At 42.7% G+C, this 17,135-nt stretch overlaps 1 protein-coding gene across 1 annotated transcript in view; it reads left to right on the forward strand.

Moving 5' to 3' along the window:
• The window catches only part of FGD2 (FYVE, RhoGEF and PH domain containing 2), a 48,203-nt gene that overhangs the window by 1,295 nt on the left and 29,773 nt on the right, over window positions 1–17,135 (forward strand). The window contains exons 2-5 of the mRNA XM_069073585.1: window positions 11,755–12,109; window positions 13,708–13,788; window positions 15,233–15,381; window positions 16,961–17,117. Of these exons, the coding sequence (XP_068929686.1) occupies window positions 11,755–12,109; window positions 13,708–13,788; window positions 15,233–15,381; window positions 16,961–17,117 (742 nt within the window). The remainder of the gene's footprint in view (window positions 1–11,754; window positions 12,110–13,707; window positions 13,789–15,232; window positions 15,382–16,960; window positions 17,118–17,135) is intronic.

Below are 17,135 nucleotides of genomic sequence, written 5' to 3' on the forward strand. Positions count from 1 at the left end.
TGTAACCTCATCTCTTTCCCCCTTTCTGCCTTCTTCCTGTTCCCCTTCCTTCTCTAATCTTGGTCTCTTCTGTTCTCCAAATCACTGCTTGGCTCCCAAAACATCTCCTCCTCCCTCCACATTCCCACCTACTTAGCTGGCCTCGGTCTGGTTGTGATCTCTTCCCGTGTGTTCTCATCTTCTCATTCTTAAACCTTCACCTTTGAGTGGGTGGGGTGGGTTGAGATGGTGGATGGGGATTGGCCCTGCAGACGGATAAGATGGGGCACCACGCAGCAGCTCCTGGAGATATGGCATCATATAATTAACATATTTTGGGGGTGATATTGGGGTTTCAGCTTGAACCTCTGACAGTGTGAATGAATGAAAATGAAAAGAGGTTGATTAGATACCTGCCATGTGCCAAGCACTCTGATACAGACAGAAAAGCAATCCAGTGTCTTCTCTGAAGAAGCTCACATTCTAATGGGGGGAGGCAGCAGATACAGGAGGGTGCAGCTGCAGGGTAGATGGAAGACCTGTTAGTTCTCAAGGTTCAGCAGCAAGGTAGATGGCAAGGCCTGTGGTTCTTTAGAGTACTTCAGCAGAGAAGATGGCAAGGGCTTGAAGTTCAGAGGGTGCAGTGGCAAGACAGATGGTAAGGGCCAGCAGTATGGAGGAAATGGCAACAGTGTATATGCGTCTACATTCCCTAGCTTGGGGACTCTATCCTCTCTCAGCAGCTGCAGAGCCCATCACCTATCCTGGAAGGTTAGAAAGGTTTGCCTTAGGACAAAGCAGCCTTAATGTTCTAGTTGTATAAGCTGTGTGAGTGACATTCATTCTTTGATTGATTGATTGATTTTTGCTTTTTTTTTTTTTGAGGGGGGAAGGCAGGGCAACTGGGATTAAGTGACTTCCCCAAGGTCACATGGCTAGTATGTGTTAAGTATCTGAGGCTGGATTTGAACTCAGGTCCTCCTGACTCCAGGGCCAGTGCTCTGTTCACTGTGCCACCTTGCCACCCCTCTTTGATTTATTAAAAAAACATTTTTGCTGGGTAGCCACTATATGTCCAGCATTATGTTAGGTGCTATGAAGAACACAGAAATGAATAATACACCATCCCTGTCCACAAGGAGCCTGTAATATAGTGAGAAAGATAGCAGGACTTGTATCCAAATAGCTATGAGACAAGGTAGTGTAAATGTGAAATGAGTGAGAATTGAAAAAGAGCTTCACAAGCCAAGATTAATCAGATGAATTTTGACAAAGATACAAGACTTGCATCTGGTTTCAAAAAATCTTTTTTACAATGACATAGCAAGGAAGTTGTAGTTAGACAACTGTGTGTGTGTGTGTGTGTGTGTAAGTAAAAAGATCTGGACTTTTTAGTCACATACAAACTTGATTTGGGTCAATAGTTTTCTTTCTCAGACACTGAGAAAGCTAAAACTATATTGGGATGCATGAAGAGAAATGAGGGATCCAGAATCCAGAGGGGCTCTATCTGGAGAATTCCTTTTGGTTTGGGCTATCACATTTTAGGAAGGACATTGACAAACTGCAGAGTGTGGAGAGGGGAGTCTCCAGGATGATGAGAGGACTGGAGATGAAGTCAATGGAAGACTGATGGAAGGAATTGGGTATCTTTGGTCTGCAGAAGCAAAGACTCTGGGGGAACATGATGCCTATTTTCAAGTGTTCCAAGGGCTTAGGTTCGTCCATCTTGGATTCAGAAGGCAGAACTAGGGACCATAGGTGGAAGCCGCTGGAAGAAGATTTAGGTTAGATAAAGGGGAAAACTTCCTCAACTGAATGCTGCATAGAAGAAGAATGGTCTTCCTCAGGGGCTTCCCATAACTAGAGGTCTTTTAAGCATGAAAACTGAATAAGCAGTTTGTCAGATGTATTTTAAGGGATTTCTGTTTGAGGTACAGATTTGGGGAGGAAACTTATTAATAAACTAGTATTTATTAAGAGACAAGCCCTATACTCTTAGCACTTTATAAATGTCTTGTTTGATCTTCACAACAGCCCTGTGAGGGAGGTTCTAATATCTCCATTTTATAATTGAGGCAAACAAAAGTAAAGTGACTTGACTAGGGTCACACAACTTGAAATTGTCTGAGGTTGGATTTGAACCTAGGTCTTCTTGACTCTAGCTCAGTACTCTATTCACTGAGCCACCTAGCTGTTCCTTCATAGGATCATATCATCATAACTTTGAAGGTAGAAAGGGATTTTAAAGGTTATCCATGAAAGAAATGGCAGACCCCTCCAGTATCTTTGCCAAGAAAACCCCAAAAAGGGGTCACAAAAAGTTGAACATAGCTAAAAATGGCCTAAATAACAACAACAACTGGGATTCCAGTCCATTCATTTTACAGATGAGGTCCTAGAGAGCTGACATAGATTGCCAATACCACAGACACAGTAAGGGGCAGAGCCAGGATTTGCACCTGGGGCCTCTGAGTCCAAATCCATCAGTCTTTCCACTGTACCAACTCTAAGAGCCTTTCAACTCTACAAAATGTCTATTCAGAGGACAGGAAGCATGATTCCAGTTAAGGTCATAGATTTAGAGCTGGAAGGGACCTTAGAGGTCATGGAGTTCAACTATTTTAGTTTACATGAAGTTGTACATCCTTCATTCTCAAAGAGGACCAATGACATCAGGAGGAGGATGTCTTGACTTGCAAATGAATTGGATTTAAGCGAGGCAGAACTGTGCAAAGTCATCAGCCTCACTCTCTCCTCCAGAGTCATCAGAGTCTAGTGGCAAGACATAAGTCAAGACAACTGATGCTGACCCTGGATGCAGTGGGAGATCTTGGCCTTTTTAAGCTAAAGTCTTTCACAGGTCTCAATTTGTCTGAGGCAACACCCATTTAGTGATTCAAGGTTAGGTAAGAATTAAAGCAAAAGATGACCTAGTTTGCCTATCCAAAAGAATCAATTTGGAAGGGGAAGACCCTCAGGGTTTAGGATAGAGGGGTTAAATGACCTCCCTAAGGTTATACAGGTAGGAAATAGCAGAGCTGGGAAATAGTGACTCAAATTATAATGGGTATACCACCTCTTCTGTAGGGGTGCAACTAGATGACCTCTAAGGTTCTTTCTGGCTCCAAATCTAGGCTCTCATGACAGCTCTTATAATCCCTGATCCACCCCAATCCTCTTCAGTACTATAGGCCTTGTGGTTATTCAGTCCTTTTTGCATCGATATCCTGCCCTTAGTGAGCCCCCATTGCTGGGTGCCTAGGTACGAAATCTGTGTCTCCTCTCACAAACATGTCAGAATTGGAGTCATCCATCAGGATAATGCTCTGTAGCTAGAACTAACCCCTTGGAGCAGGGGGGTGGGGATCAGGGTGGAGGTCGGGTGATGTGCTTCCTGACTCTTTTTGGGGGGAGGGGAGTACTTCCTTAGGGGATCTGCAACTCTTTGTGCTCAGTAGCTCCTGGCTTCTTGGGGGCAGGGGTGACAAGAAGAGGAAACAGAAGTTCGATTGGGTTTTTTTGGGGGGGTAGAAATGCAGAAGCAGATACTGAGACAAAATATAGAACAGGAAATAGTGGCAGTGTGTCTGGACATAGCCAACAGAGCCCTCAGGCAAGAAGGCTGTATCATAACTCGAGAGGTCATCTAGTCCAATTCCCTTATTTTGCAGATGAGGAAACTGAGGCCCAGAGAGGCCTTGCCCTAGATCACATGAGTGGTAAATGGCAGTTCTAGGAGCTGAATCCAAGCTCTCAGGCTCCAAATTCAGGGCTCAGGTCATCAAGGAGTGTGGGGTAGTGGAAAGATTGTTACTAGGAGGCAAGAGAAGCAAGAGGCAGTGTGGTAGAAAGAACATTGGACTGTGGGTTAGAAGCCTTAGACTCTCATCAGCTCTGTCCCTAACTTGCTAACATCCTCATTTTACAATTGAGGAAACAGAGGCAGAAAAAGTTAAGTGACTTACACAAGATCACACAACTGGTGAGTGTCTGAGGCTGAATTTGTGTCCTTGAGGAAGTTATTCCTGCTCTTGAGGACACAGTTACCTTCTCCTTAGAAAGAGAGTGTTGAATTAGACAAACCTTAGGATGCTTCCCAGATTCAAATGCTAGTCTATCCAGCTCCTTCACTTATTTGTAATTTTGGCTAAGGCGCTTTACTTCTATGAGACTCAGTTTCCTCCTCCGCAGAAAATAAAATCCATTAATATTTAAAGAAATTAATTCAGGTGATTCACTGGAAGGTCAAATACTGAAGCTGAAATTTAAATACTTTGGGAAAGACCCTGATGTTGAGAAAGGTTGAAGGCAAAAGGAAAAGGGGACAGCACAAGATGAGATGGGCAGATGGTGTCATGGAAACAGAGCTTGGACAGACTTCGGGAAATAGTGGAGGATAGAAGGGTGTGCTATGGTCCACGAGGTCAGGAAGAGTTGGACATGACTGAATACAGAACAGCAACAAATTAGCTTGAAGGGATATTGGGAAACTCAAAAGGGGTGAGGTTTGTGGAGAGGCTTTGGAAAGTATAAGGGACTATTACAAATGAGACGGAAAGAGCAAATGAATGTGAGCTTCAGGGGAGAGAGGAAGTAATCCTGGGGTCCTGGGGTGGGGATGGGGGTGGGTGCTGGGAGGGAAGGGAGGAGCACACCCATATGCAGGAGCAGGAGAGCTGGAGCCTAGCGGCAGCCAGCTGAAATAACTAACCAATGTACTCAGTGAGAGGCAGGCCTAAAAGGGCCTTGCATCTGGAGAACATAGTCCCAGGGAAGATGTCCTGGTCTTAAGCTGTCTGTAGATAGGGATAGGGATTGGATCTGTGGTTCCATTGGAATGGAGGTCTCCCAGGTGAGGAAACTCCGGCTTACCAAGACATGGTTTACCTTCTCTGCAGTTACAGAGAGTAGCCCAGAGCAATGAGAACTTAAGTGCCCAGTGTCATATAACCAGGATCTATCTGTCAGAGGTGGGATCTGAACTCAAGTCAGTGTGGGGTGTGGAAAAAACATTTTTGTTATTGTTGAATTGTTTTTTGGTTATGTCTGATTCTTTGTGACTCTTCCTGGGGTTTTCTCGGCAACGATCCTGGAGGGGTTTGCCATTTCCTTCTCCAGCTCATTTTATAAATGAGGAAACTGAGGCAAAAAGGGTTAAGTGATTTGCTCAGGATCCCACAGTTAGTGTGTCTGAAGCCAGATCTGTATTCAGCTCTTCCTGGCTCCAGGCCCAGTGCTCTGTCTACAGAGCCTTTTAGCTACCCCTTCCAAACCTTTGTAGTCTGCTACAAAGAAGGGAGAGAGATACATTTTAGTTTTTTATTTTCTTTTTTATTATGAGTTTAACAAACATCAACCAACCTGATCATTTCAATACATGAAGAAAAACAGAAAACGAGAATTGTATGTGAAGAATTTCTATTAGTCTGGGTTGTTTTTTAAAAATGTATGTCATATTTAACTCAATAGTAACAAAACTGCCTGTGTTCTTTTCTCAACTTACTCCCAGCTTCTTCTGTGTATTTAAAAACAAAAACAAAACATTTCTTCAACACTGTTTTCTTCCTTTTGGTCTTTTGTTTTCTGTATCATAATTACTGACCCCACCCCCTCACACCCACACACCCACAAACACTTTCTCTCCCCTTCACACTTCCCCTTCTGCCTTCCTCCCCCTACCAAATAAAAGCCTTCTTTTGTAACAAATACATTCAATCCAACCAACAGACACATTGTCCTTACTTTGAAAAACAGGCATCTCTGGTGCTTCAGAAGATACATTTTGTTATCTCTGGAGTCAAGCTCAATAATTATAATTATAATGCTCCAATGCATTTTTTTAGTTATTTCCATTTATATGATGTTATAGTCATTGTGTGTGATGTTTCTTTGGTTCTATTTATTTCATTTTTCATCAGTTCACCTAAGTCTTCTAATGGGTTATGAGGTGCCTTGAGAGGGGTTAGGATCCCCCTCCTTGGAGATAATCTAACAGAGATTGAATGACCACTTGCTGTGTATACTATAGTAAGAATTCCTTTTCTTGTATGTATTTATAAAGTACAGGAGTGTGTTGATTAATGGTTTACAACTGGCTTTCTGAAAAATACAGATGAAATCCATTGAAAATTTAACAATTGGCTCCAGTATACCCCTGGGCACACACACACATATACACATAACCAATATGTTATGTTTGTCCTTTGTTCTCAGAAAGGACTGTAACATCAGGGAAATGAAGACATGACTTGCAGTTGACTTTGAGTTGAGTGAAGGAGGGCTGTGCAAGGTCACCAGCCTCACTTTCTCCTTCAGAGCCATATGGGTACATCCTTGGGTATATTTACATACATACTGGCTGGTATAAATGTCCATATATATACTATCTATATATTTAGATAATATGATCATATCCACACCACCTGTGAACTGCTTCCACATAGAAATAACTTTATATATTTATAATATAGAAATTAAATTATCTATTGTCTATAATATATAACTGTAACATATTAATATATTTATATATAGAAGCAGTTTATAAGTGGTATGGATAGATCTGACTTAGGATCTGGTCTGTGTTTGTGGAAAGTGGGAAGACTATTTTCACACTGACAGCCAGACAGCTGGGAGGGAGGTACAGGGCAAGTTCAGGACCAACAAGGCTGAGAGCTCTTTCCTCCAGTCTCCCAGAATCTCCCTTTACAGCTAGAATAATACCTATGTGCCACCAATCAAATATTTCTGCTCTGGAGGGAGGATAGATTCAGGACAAAAGCTGCTTTTCTTTTCATTCTTGGTGGGCAGGGACACCTAAGGTAGCCCTTAGCTTATAGCATAAGAGGTGGGGAATCCCCTTTTATTAAAGGGATTTGTTCTGTGAAGTTTGGATTTAGTCAAAGGGTCACATTTGAGGACCTAGAGGGCCACATGTGGCCTCTAGGCTACAGGTTCCCCACCCCTGGCTTACATTCATCAATTTGGCTTCTTCCCACAAAATGCTGGTTGCACCAAAGACAATCACAAATAGTGACTAATGATTTATCAAGCACAAATCAGGAAAATTAAAATATTAAAAATTAAATTAAAATTCATTAAATTAAATAAAAATTTTTAAAATTTAAACACACACATATATACATGCATGCATGCAAACAAAAGTAATTTTTAAAAAATTAATCAACTCTCTGGTTGGGAGAGAGATCTCAGCTCAAAACAGGAGAGAGAATTATTTGGGGATGGGATGGAAATCATCTCTCATCATCTTTAGAATTGCTAGCCATGGAGATCAAGGAACATGATAGGGCCAATTCCCATATATACCCCTTGACTCAGAAGGTTCCAGTCTGCTCTCTCTCTCTCTCTCTCTCTCTCTCTCTCTCTCTCTCTCTCTCTCTCTCTCTCTTTCTCTCTGTCTCTCCCCCTCTTTCTCTCTTTTCTCTTTCTGGCTCTTTCCTTCACTTCCTCTCATCTGTCTGTCTGTCCGTCTGTTTCTCTCTCTCTCTCACACACACACACACACACACACACACACATACACACACGTCCTTGGGCATGTCCATACCCTCCAAAACAAGATAGAATCAAGGTCCCAAACCAAGGCTCACCGCCTTGAAAGCTTATCAAATTTATCTGGGAACTGCCAGATCAAACTTCTTCATTGGAATGCTACACCAACCTAGCTAGTCTCCTGCTAGTGTTTGCTTAGCAGAGCACCCACTATGAGCATTTAATAAAGTGATTAATTAAATTTAAAACTGAATTGAATTAAAAGGGGGCACTGGCCAGGGGAGCCAGAGCCTTTCTAACTCAAGGGATCTACTCCTGATGGGCCCTCAGGCAAGAAAGATGTGTCCAAACCTGGGTAGTCAAACAGCATTCTTGGTTGACTTGGGTACATTTTTGTGCTTAAAATGAAAGCAACATAGTGTCGTGTGAAAGAGCCCTGCACTCAAGATTTGGAAGATCCTAGAAAAGTTCTTGGACTTTATTTTGAAAAAGGTAACCAAGAGAATATAAACAACTACTGATCCATATGCTTCCATTCTTATTGATAGAACATTTTCTATGAGAAACATCTATACAAGCACTAAGGGCATTGGTGATGGGAGAATGAGAAGGCTATACATGGTTTTTCATAGATGCTGATTTATGGGTCACTTCTTTGCTGTTGTTCAGTCATTTCAGTTATATCTGACTCTTCATGATCCCATTTGGAGTTTTCTTGACAAGGATATTGGAGTGGTTTGCCATTGCCTTCTCCAATTTATTTTACAGATGAGGAAACTGAGGCAAACAGGGCTAAGTGATTTGCCCAGGGTCACACAGTTAGTGAGTGTCTGAAGCTGGATTTGAACTCAGGAAGATGAGTCTTCCTAACTTCAGGGCCATTACTCTGTCCACTGTTCCACTAGCTGCCCTTTGTAGGGTGTGTAGATGGAAGTAAAAAGTCAGGAGACTGGAAAGGCATGAAGGGTTCACGTTGTGAAAGGCTTTAAATACCAAGCAGAGAATTTTATTTTTGATCCTAAGGAAAATAGGGAGCCACGGGAGTTTATTGAGTAGGGAATGATATGGTCTAACCTGTACTTTAGCAGCTGAATGGGGGATGGATTGGGTGGGCACTGCAAATTGATGATGAATTAGGTCCAGATTCTAAGAGGAGGAGAAAGCAGACTGAGTCACTTTTGGAAAGTTGTATTGTGTTTTTAACGACCCTAAATTTGTCCCTGAAGCAAAAGTCCATCTTTTTAACAATGATATTCTTTCATTGATGTTGTACCACATGAAATACCACATGAAATTCTCTCCCACCCTTGATCCTCCCCAAATTAAAGTTGTAGGTTAACAAGAGTGTCAGCTAGGTGGCATCTTCCTGAATTCAAATCCAACCTAGCTGTGTGACCCTGGGCAAGTCACTTTATATTGTTTGCCTCAGTTTTCTCATCTGTAAAATGAACTGGAGAAGGAAATGGTGAACCACTCCAGTATTTTTGCCATGAAAACACCAAATGAGGGCACAAATAATCATACACAACAACAAATAATCAAAGGGTCACAGAGAAGTACATGATAGGCATAAGTAAGTCTGCAAGACATTCCCAATGAAGAATTCTACTTTAGAAGTGATGTCCTGCATCATCAGAAAGCTGGGTGATGAGAGTGAGGTTGGGCTTCATCCTCCACCAGAATTCATACAAGACATCTCCAGCAAGAGCCACCAGAACACTGGGTAGATCTTCCATCCTGGGGAAGCTTCTTTTATGGGATGGTACAGAGAAGATTCACACTGAATGTCAGGCATCATAGATAGGTGATGATTTGAACTGTGGGAAAGTCCACATAGATGAGATAACAGTTCCATTAAAATATCAAAGATCTTATGGGCTGGGTTTACAAAGACAAAAATGAAATCATCCCAGCCCCCCAAAATCTCACCTTCCGATGGAGAAATCCAATATGTAAATGGAAAAATAAATAAAAGATTATTTGAGGAAATAGGAAGCTAGAGACTTTAGGAAAGGCTCCCCACTGCAGGCAAAACCTCCTTGAAGGCTTCATTCTAATAGTCCAAGAATTGAAATTGAAAATTAAATCAAAAAATTAAATTAAAACCTAGAAAGATAGATTGGAGTCAAACTGAAAAGATCTTTAATTGCCCTTTCCAAGATAAAGAGCTTGTATTTTATTCTAAAGACAATAGGGAGCCATTGAAGATTCTTGAGCAAGAAAGCAATATTTAGAGAGGGGAGACACTGGAAGCAGGGAGACCAATTAAGAAGCTAATGCAATAGTTTAAGTGAGAGGTAAAGCAAGCTTGAACTAAGGTGGTAAGGACAGAAGTGAGAGATATTGACCAGCCTCACTGAACTTGAGAACATCCTTTAGACAACATGATGTGGTAAGTCCTTGACTAGAGAACCAGAGCCAGGTGAGAGCTGGGGTCAAATACTGACTCTGACTTTTTATTAGCCCTATGATCATGACCTTCTTTATCTGTCAGTGGTAACAGTGGTACCTCAGAGAGTTGGTATTGGGAAAGTACTGGGGAAGCTGTAAAGGGCTATGAAACCTGTTGCTATTATTATATTTACATAGGATTTGCTTAGTTTACTGACCATTTAAAAATACTGCAAGCCAAGAAACAGTCATGATATGTAGACCAAGTTCAGGAGAAGCAGGGAAGCTGGAGAGTTTCTCAATCCCATTCCTGCCTCCTCAGTTCTTTTTCTACATTTATTCCCCATCTAGGTTGGGGGTGAGGTGGCATCACCTCTCTTAGATGTAAATCACTAGGCGCAACAGAAGCTCTCTCTCTTTCCCTCTCTCTCCCTCTCCCTCTCTCTCTCTCTTCTCTCTGTCTGTTTCTCTGTCTCTCTCCGTCTCTACTCTCTCTCTTTCCATCTCTCTCTGTCTCTACCTTTTCTCTCTCCCCTCCTCTCTCTCTGTCTGTCTTTCCCTATTTCCCTCTCTCTCATTCTCATTGTCTCTCTCTCATTCTCTCTTTTTCTCAGTCTCTCTCATTCTCTCTGTCTTTCTCAGCTTCTCTCTTATTCTCTTCCTCTACTTCCTTCTCTCTCTCATTCTCTTTCACATTGTTCACAGTCTCTTTCATTCTCTCTTTTTCAGCCTCTCTCTTATTCTCTTCCTCTACTTCCTTCTCTCTCTCTCTCTCATTCTCTACTCACATCGTTCTCTCTCTGGGTCTAATTGATTACTGGGCATTTAAAAGGCCTCTCCCTGTAAATTTAAAGGGCTGCAGTGGTCAAGTCAACAAGCATTTATTAAACACCTATTAGAGGTTGAACATGAAGAGAAATCCTCCCCCTATTCATCACTCATTGTCTTTTATATATGGGTCTAAGAGTGAAGAGTTGGGTGTAGTGGGACTTGGTAGACTATTTTAGAAATCTCTATGGCTAGATGGGTACCTGTTGAGGACACTTGTGTACACATATGCATGTGAAGATGTGAACAAGTTTTACAAACATGTGAGTGTGTACAAGATTCTTTCAACTTATGTGTGTGCAAAGACCTATGTGTGTGCAAAAAATATGATTCTGAGTGAGTGCACAAGTTCCTGTTTGAGTGTGTGTGCTTAAACAGGGAAGTAAGTTGTTCCCCAAAGACAAGAGACAAAAAAGTCTGCTTTGACTCATATTGAAAAGCTGAGGTTCCTAAGAAAGCGTGACCTGAGGGACAGGAACAGGGTGGTGATGGATGTGATGGAAAACTTGTTTTCACTTCTGCCTTATCAGCAATGTGAGGGCTGCATTAGATGACTTCTGAGCTTTTAAAGATCTGAAACTGTCACCTCCATCCCTTCTTCCCTCCCTCCCCAGACTGGGACCTGGAAATTCAAAGGAGAGTGAGAAGATTAGACATGTCATCTCCTACCTGTGGAGGTGGGAAGGGGAGCATGTGGGCCTTTACTCCCTGAGTTTTCCAACCCTTAGCCTACCAGCTGCTTTAACTGGTCTTTCCCACGTGAACGTTCCTGTTCAGTTTCTTAAGACACAAGTATCTGAAATAATTTAGAGTTAGGAAGGACATTAGAAACCATCCAGTCTTGCATTCCACCATGGGGGAAAGGGGGAAGAAAATGTGGAACTCAAGGGATTGTGGGACTGAATGCTGTAAACTAAAAGTAAATAAATTAAAAAAAATATTCCCTCAATTCCACCAACCAAAAAAAGAAAGAAAGAAAAAAAAAGAAACCATCCAGTCTAAAATTTAAAAACATCATTCTGTGGTTCTGTGTCCCATATCCAGGGCCTCCCACAAGCAGAAAGTCAAGAACAGACCTTCTCCCAAAAGCTGCTCTGTCTCCTCCAGGGTGGGACAACTCACACCGTTCTCTCCAGGCCTTCTTGGGACCCCAGGAGCTGAGACCAAAGACCCCAGGTCTGAACAACAGCAGCACAGCTCCACACCCAAGAAACCCCAGGCTCTTATGGAACCCCTCTTTGATATGACTCCAGGACCCTGGCAAAATGAGAGTCTGGAAGACAAACTGGGACCCCACCAGCGGGCTGTCAGCACCAGGTTACTGAGCTCCCTGAAGAATAAGATCTCAGGTGGAGGCTGGAGGAAGTCATGTGAAGCTACAATAAACATCAGGATGCAGGTTCCTAAGGGCTGATGCTGGAGTGAGGGAGGTGACCCTGCTGTCCATCATCCCTTACCCACTTGTGGTCACACCTTAAAGAGTGTGAGCAGGGGAGACTAGGTGGCGCAGTGAATAGAGCACTGGCCCTGGAGTCAGGAGGACCTGAGTTCAAATCCGACCTCAGACACTTGACACTTACTAGCTGTGTGACTTGGGGCAAGTCACTTAACCCCAATTGCCCTGCCTTCCCCCCTCCAAAAAGAAAAAATAAGAGTGTGAGCAGCTGGGGTCTAGACTCACTCAGGAGTGAGTAGCCCTTCAAGAGAGAGTTGTCTGACCATCAAAGGCAGCATTTGGATAGTTAGATGCTTGGGTTCTTTCCTGGGTTTCTCCCCATCTCCCTCTGTGAGCTGGGGTCTGTCCACATGTGAAACCTCTCTTTCTCTCTTTTCCAAGGAGGCAATATAATGAAAGGATTGAAACTGCCTTCAGTTGAGAGGTAGGAGGCCTGGGTTCTAGCTCTGGCTTTTCCATTGACTAGGGTGACCCTAGGAAAATAATTTTATTTACCTGGGACTCAGTCTCCCCACCTATAAAATGGGTATAACACCTGTCTCATAAGGATGTCTAAGGTTCAAGTGAGATAACACAATATGTATGTAAAAGTACTTTGGAAAATACAAAGTGCTATTCAAATATGAAGCATTTTTATTAATACTATTATTACTTACCATCATGAAAGAGTATTAGTTTGTTACCAGTATAATAATGTGAAATGTTCAGGATTATTATGTGTTAGGAATTTATTAGTGATAATAATAAAAAATTGTTGGTGAAGTAAAGGGATGAAAGTAAAAACCTAGGCTGGACCAAAGTTGGCTGCCTCAATACCATTTAATAACATTAACTAGTATTTATATAGTGCCTTAAGGGTTACAAAGTGCCCAGTTATGAATATTATCTCATTGGTCCTCACAACACTCAGGAAGATAGGTGCTATTATTATCATCCCTATTTTACAGATGAGGAAACAGAGGTAGAGAAAGGTTAAGTGACTTGTCCAGGGTCATACAGCTATTTTGAATCTGAAGCAGGATTTGAATTCAAGTCTTCCTGACTATTAGGTAGTGTAGTTCTCTCAACAAATATATAAAACGTGCCTAAAATGGGGCTAAGTTAAGCCCTGGGGAGACAAAGACAAAAACTAAAAAGAAATCTTGCCCTCTACTAGGTGGTGCAAACGGTGAACAAAGAAGTAAATACAATATAAATACATAAATTGAAGGAGGGAGGACTAATTTCTAGTGGGGAATGGGAAGGGCTGTCTGAAACTGGCGGCTGCTGACCTGAGCCTGGAAGGAAGCCGAGGAACTCTGGGAACCAGAGCATTCCAGGCACAGGGGCCACAGCAGGGCTAGTGACATGGCCCAGATGCTCAGGACGTGAAGGGGACTAATGGGAAATAAGTCTGGAAAGTGGGCTGGAGCCAGAATAGGAAGGGCTTTACCTCTTAGACACGGGAGGTTGCCTCCCACTGCCTCTTGCCCTGTCCTTGGGGAAAATGCTTGTTTTCTTTTTCCTTTCCTTAACCACCCAATCTGCCTCCACTGCTGCAGGAGCCAGAAGAGAACAAAATTGTCAGGGAGCTCTTGGAGACAGAGCAGACCTACGTGTCCCGCCTCCACCTGCTGGATCAGGTGAGTGATTGACATGCCTCACCTCCAATCCCCACCTTCATGGCTCCTCCTGGTTCATGTTTAAATACCTTCTGAATTGAGAGAGCACAGTGCTGGGCAGTGAGGCGGGAATGAGCATGGCAGCAGTGAAAAAGCATGCTGGGTTGAAGTCAAGAGAGGTGGGTTCAAATCCCCACTCAGCTAATTCCTCCTTAATAAGTAGGAATAATAATAATAACAACTTATTGTAAAGCACCTACTATGTGCTAAGTGCTTTACAAATATGATGTCATTTGGTCCTCACAACAACTATGGGAGGTAGGTGCTATTATTATTTCCATTTTAAAGATAAGGAAACTAAGGCAAACAGGTTAAATGACTTGCCCAAGGTCTTACAGCTAGTAAAAATGCTGCTGCTGCTACAAATGATGATGATAACAGCTAACTTCTAAACAGTACCTACTATGCACCTGGGCAGGTAGGTGGCCCAGTGGGTAGAGTGCTGATTCCTCTTTATGAGTTCAAATCTGGCCTCAGACCCTTACCAGCTATGTGACCCTGGACAAGTCACATCATCCTGTTTGCCTCAGTTTCCTCATCTGTAAAATGAGCTGGATAAGGAAATGACAAGCCATTCCAGTATCTCTACCAAGAAAATCCCAAATGGGGGGATTTCCAACAAAGAGTTGGAAATGACTGAAAAACCACAAACTATGCACCTATGGCAAATAAGCTCTTTGCAAATATTACCTCATTTGATCTTCAAAACAGCTTTGTGATGTAGGTGCTATTACTACCCCCATTTTACAGATGAGAAAACTGAGGCCAACAGACAGTCAGCTAGTAAGTGTCTGAGGCAGGATTCAAACTCAGGTCTTCCTGATCTCAGGCCCGGAACATTATCCACTGCAAGCCTAGCTGCCTAGTAAGCAATATATACATGTCAGCTAACTATTATGTATATGGCCTTGGATAAGTCCTCTCTGGGCCTCAGTTCCCTCATGTGTAAAATGATGGTGATGGAATAAATAGTTCTCAGGTTCCTTCCAGCTCTGAATTCATAATCTCACCCTTAGAGAAGGTTTCTGTTCCTTTATAACTGATCATTTCATACAGGAGTCACAAAACTATGGCCAGTGAATTTGACCCCAGCCTGTTTTTGTATGGCTATGAGCTAAGAATAGTTTTTACATTTTAAAATAGTAAGAGATGGTTTGCCAACCTCTGAATTCTAGTAGGAAGAGGGAATATAAATATCTTATATCAATATAAAACCTTACACAGCATCAGAAGTGACCATCAGATACTGGCTGTGTGACCTTGGGCAGGTCACCAGCTCTCTGGACCTTGGCTTTCCCCTTCTCATTGTGCTGCTCTCTGAGCCAGACAGGGTGCCTCTTTCTTAGGAGGGCCCTCTGGCTACCTGGACTACCCTCCTCTATCTCTGAATGGATTTTGCCTTCAGGTTTTCTTTGAGGAGCTGCTGAAGGAGGCTAGGAGCAGCAAGGCTTTCTCTGAAGATGTTGTCAAACTCATCTTTTCCAACATCTCTTCCATTCACCAATTCCACTCCCAGTTCTTCCTCCCAGAGCTTCAGAGGCGTATGGATGAATGGTGAGTCAGGGGGGCTGGGTCCCTCTGGGGAGCTCCTGGAAGGGAGCCCTCACAGGAGAAGGCAATGGGGTGCGTTGTAGGTACTCCACAGGTGTGTTGGATTGAATTGATTTGAAATAGTGGACTAGATATCAGGACAACCGGTTTGAGCACTGTGGGATCTTGGAAAAATAATTTCCTCTTACCACGACTCATTTTTCTGTTCTATAAAGTGAGTGAGGAAATATGGCTCAGCAAGGGCCAAATCTGGCCTGCCACCAGTTTTTGCACAGCCTGAGAGATAAATACAATTTATTTAAAATGTAAACACTGTTTTTTGCTCATGGGCCATACAAAAACAGCTGACAGGACAAATTCAGCCCTTGGGCCATAGTTTACTGACTCTTGGATGGTGGGTGGAAGACTGGCCTTGAGGTCATAAAGACTTGGGATTGGGTTCTACTTCTGATATATACTAGTCATTCTGACCATGGGCAAGTCAATTAAATCAAGAGAGATAATATAGGAAAAGCACTCTTTGTAAAACTTAAGAATTGCTGTCAATGTAATCTATTATTTGGAGGCAACTATGTGATACGTTGGCTAGAGTGCCAGGCTTGGAGTCAGGAAGACCTGAATTGGAATCTTGTTCCAGTTGCCCACTAACTAAATAACCCTGGACAAGCCTCTTTACTTCTCTCAGACTCAGTTACCTCAGCTGTAAAATGGGGATAATAATATCTACCTCCCAGGGGTGTCATGAGGGTCAAATGCGATAGCATATGTAAAATGCTTTCCAACCCTAAAGCACTATATAAATATTAACCATTACTAGTATTAGCACTACTTAACCTCTTAGAAACCAAATTTCAGAGGCCAAGTTACAGATGAGTTGCATTGTGGGTAGAATGATCCACACATGACTTTCCCCCATGCAGGTGAAAATCTACCCCCTGGCCCCCTCCCCAAAAGGAGGTTGGGTGTTTAAACTGGTGATCATTCAGTTCTAAAATTCTTTGATTACATCTCTTTGGAAAGAGTTAAGATTGCGGAGGGATTGTGGGCCTGGTCTTACAGACTGAGCTATAAACTCCTATGAGTGTAGATTGAGAGCTTACTGTGTCGTCATCTCTGTGCTAAAAGGGACTCACAGAAATAGAAGGCCCAGTCCCTATCTTCAAGGAGTTTATTATCCAAATGGGAAGTCTAACTACTAGGAAACAGACCACCATCCAGTCACACATGTGTGTCATCACAGTTACTTCTTCCTGGAGGACAGCAGGGCCAGCCTGGTCTATTAGGATTATTGGCAGCTAATCTATATCAGGGTCATAGATTTAGAATGAGAAGGGATCTTAATGGTCATTGAGCCCAATTCCATTACTTTACATGTGAGGAAATTGAGGCCCAGAAAAGTTAAGCAACACCAAGAGTCACAAAGTATCAGGGGTGGGATGTGAAACCCAAATCTTCTTAATTCCAAGTCCAATCAGTGCCTTGCCCATGGCACCACAAAACCTAGATACTGTTGGTCCAAAGGCCTGAAGAAAAGGGATGAGGTCCTTGGAATGAGCAGAAGACTGAGCTATGGTGCCCACAGGGCTGTCGTCCCCCGCATTGGTGATGTGATCCAGAAACTGGCGCCCTTTCTGAAGATGTACAGCGAGTATGTGAAAAACTTTGAGCGGGCAGCAGAGCTGTTGGCCATATGGATGGAGAAGTGCCCCCCCTTCCAAGAGGTCATCACTCGAATCCAGGTGGGAAGCCTAAAGCTC

The sequence above is a fragment of the Petaurus breviceps genome, unplaced genomic scaffold (assembly GCF_028583685.1).
Source record: "Petaurus breviceps papuanus isolate PSGF00001 unplaced genomic scaffold, PetGlider_PUasm1.0 90865, whole genome shotgun sequence".
NCBI lineage: Eukaryota > Metazoa > Chordata > Mammalia > Diprotodontia > Petauridae > Petaurus > Petaurus breviceps.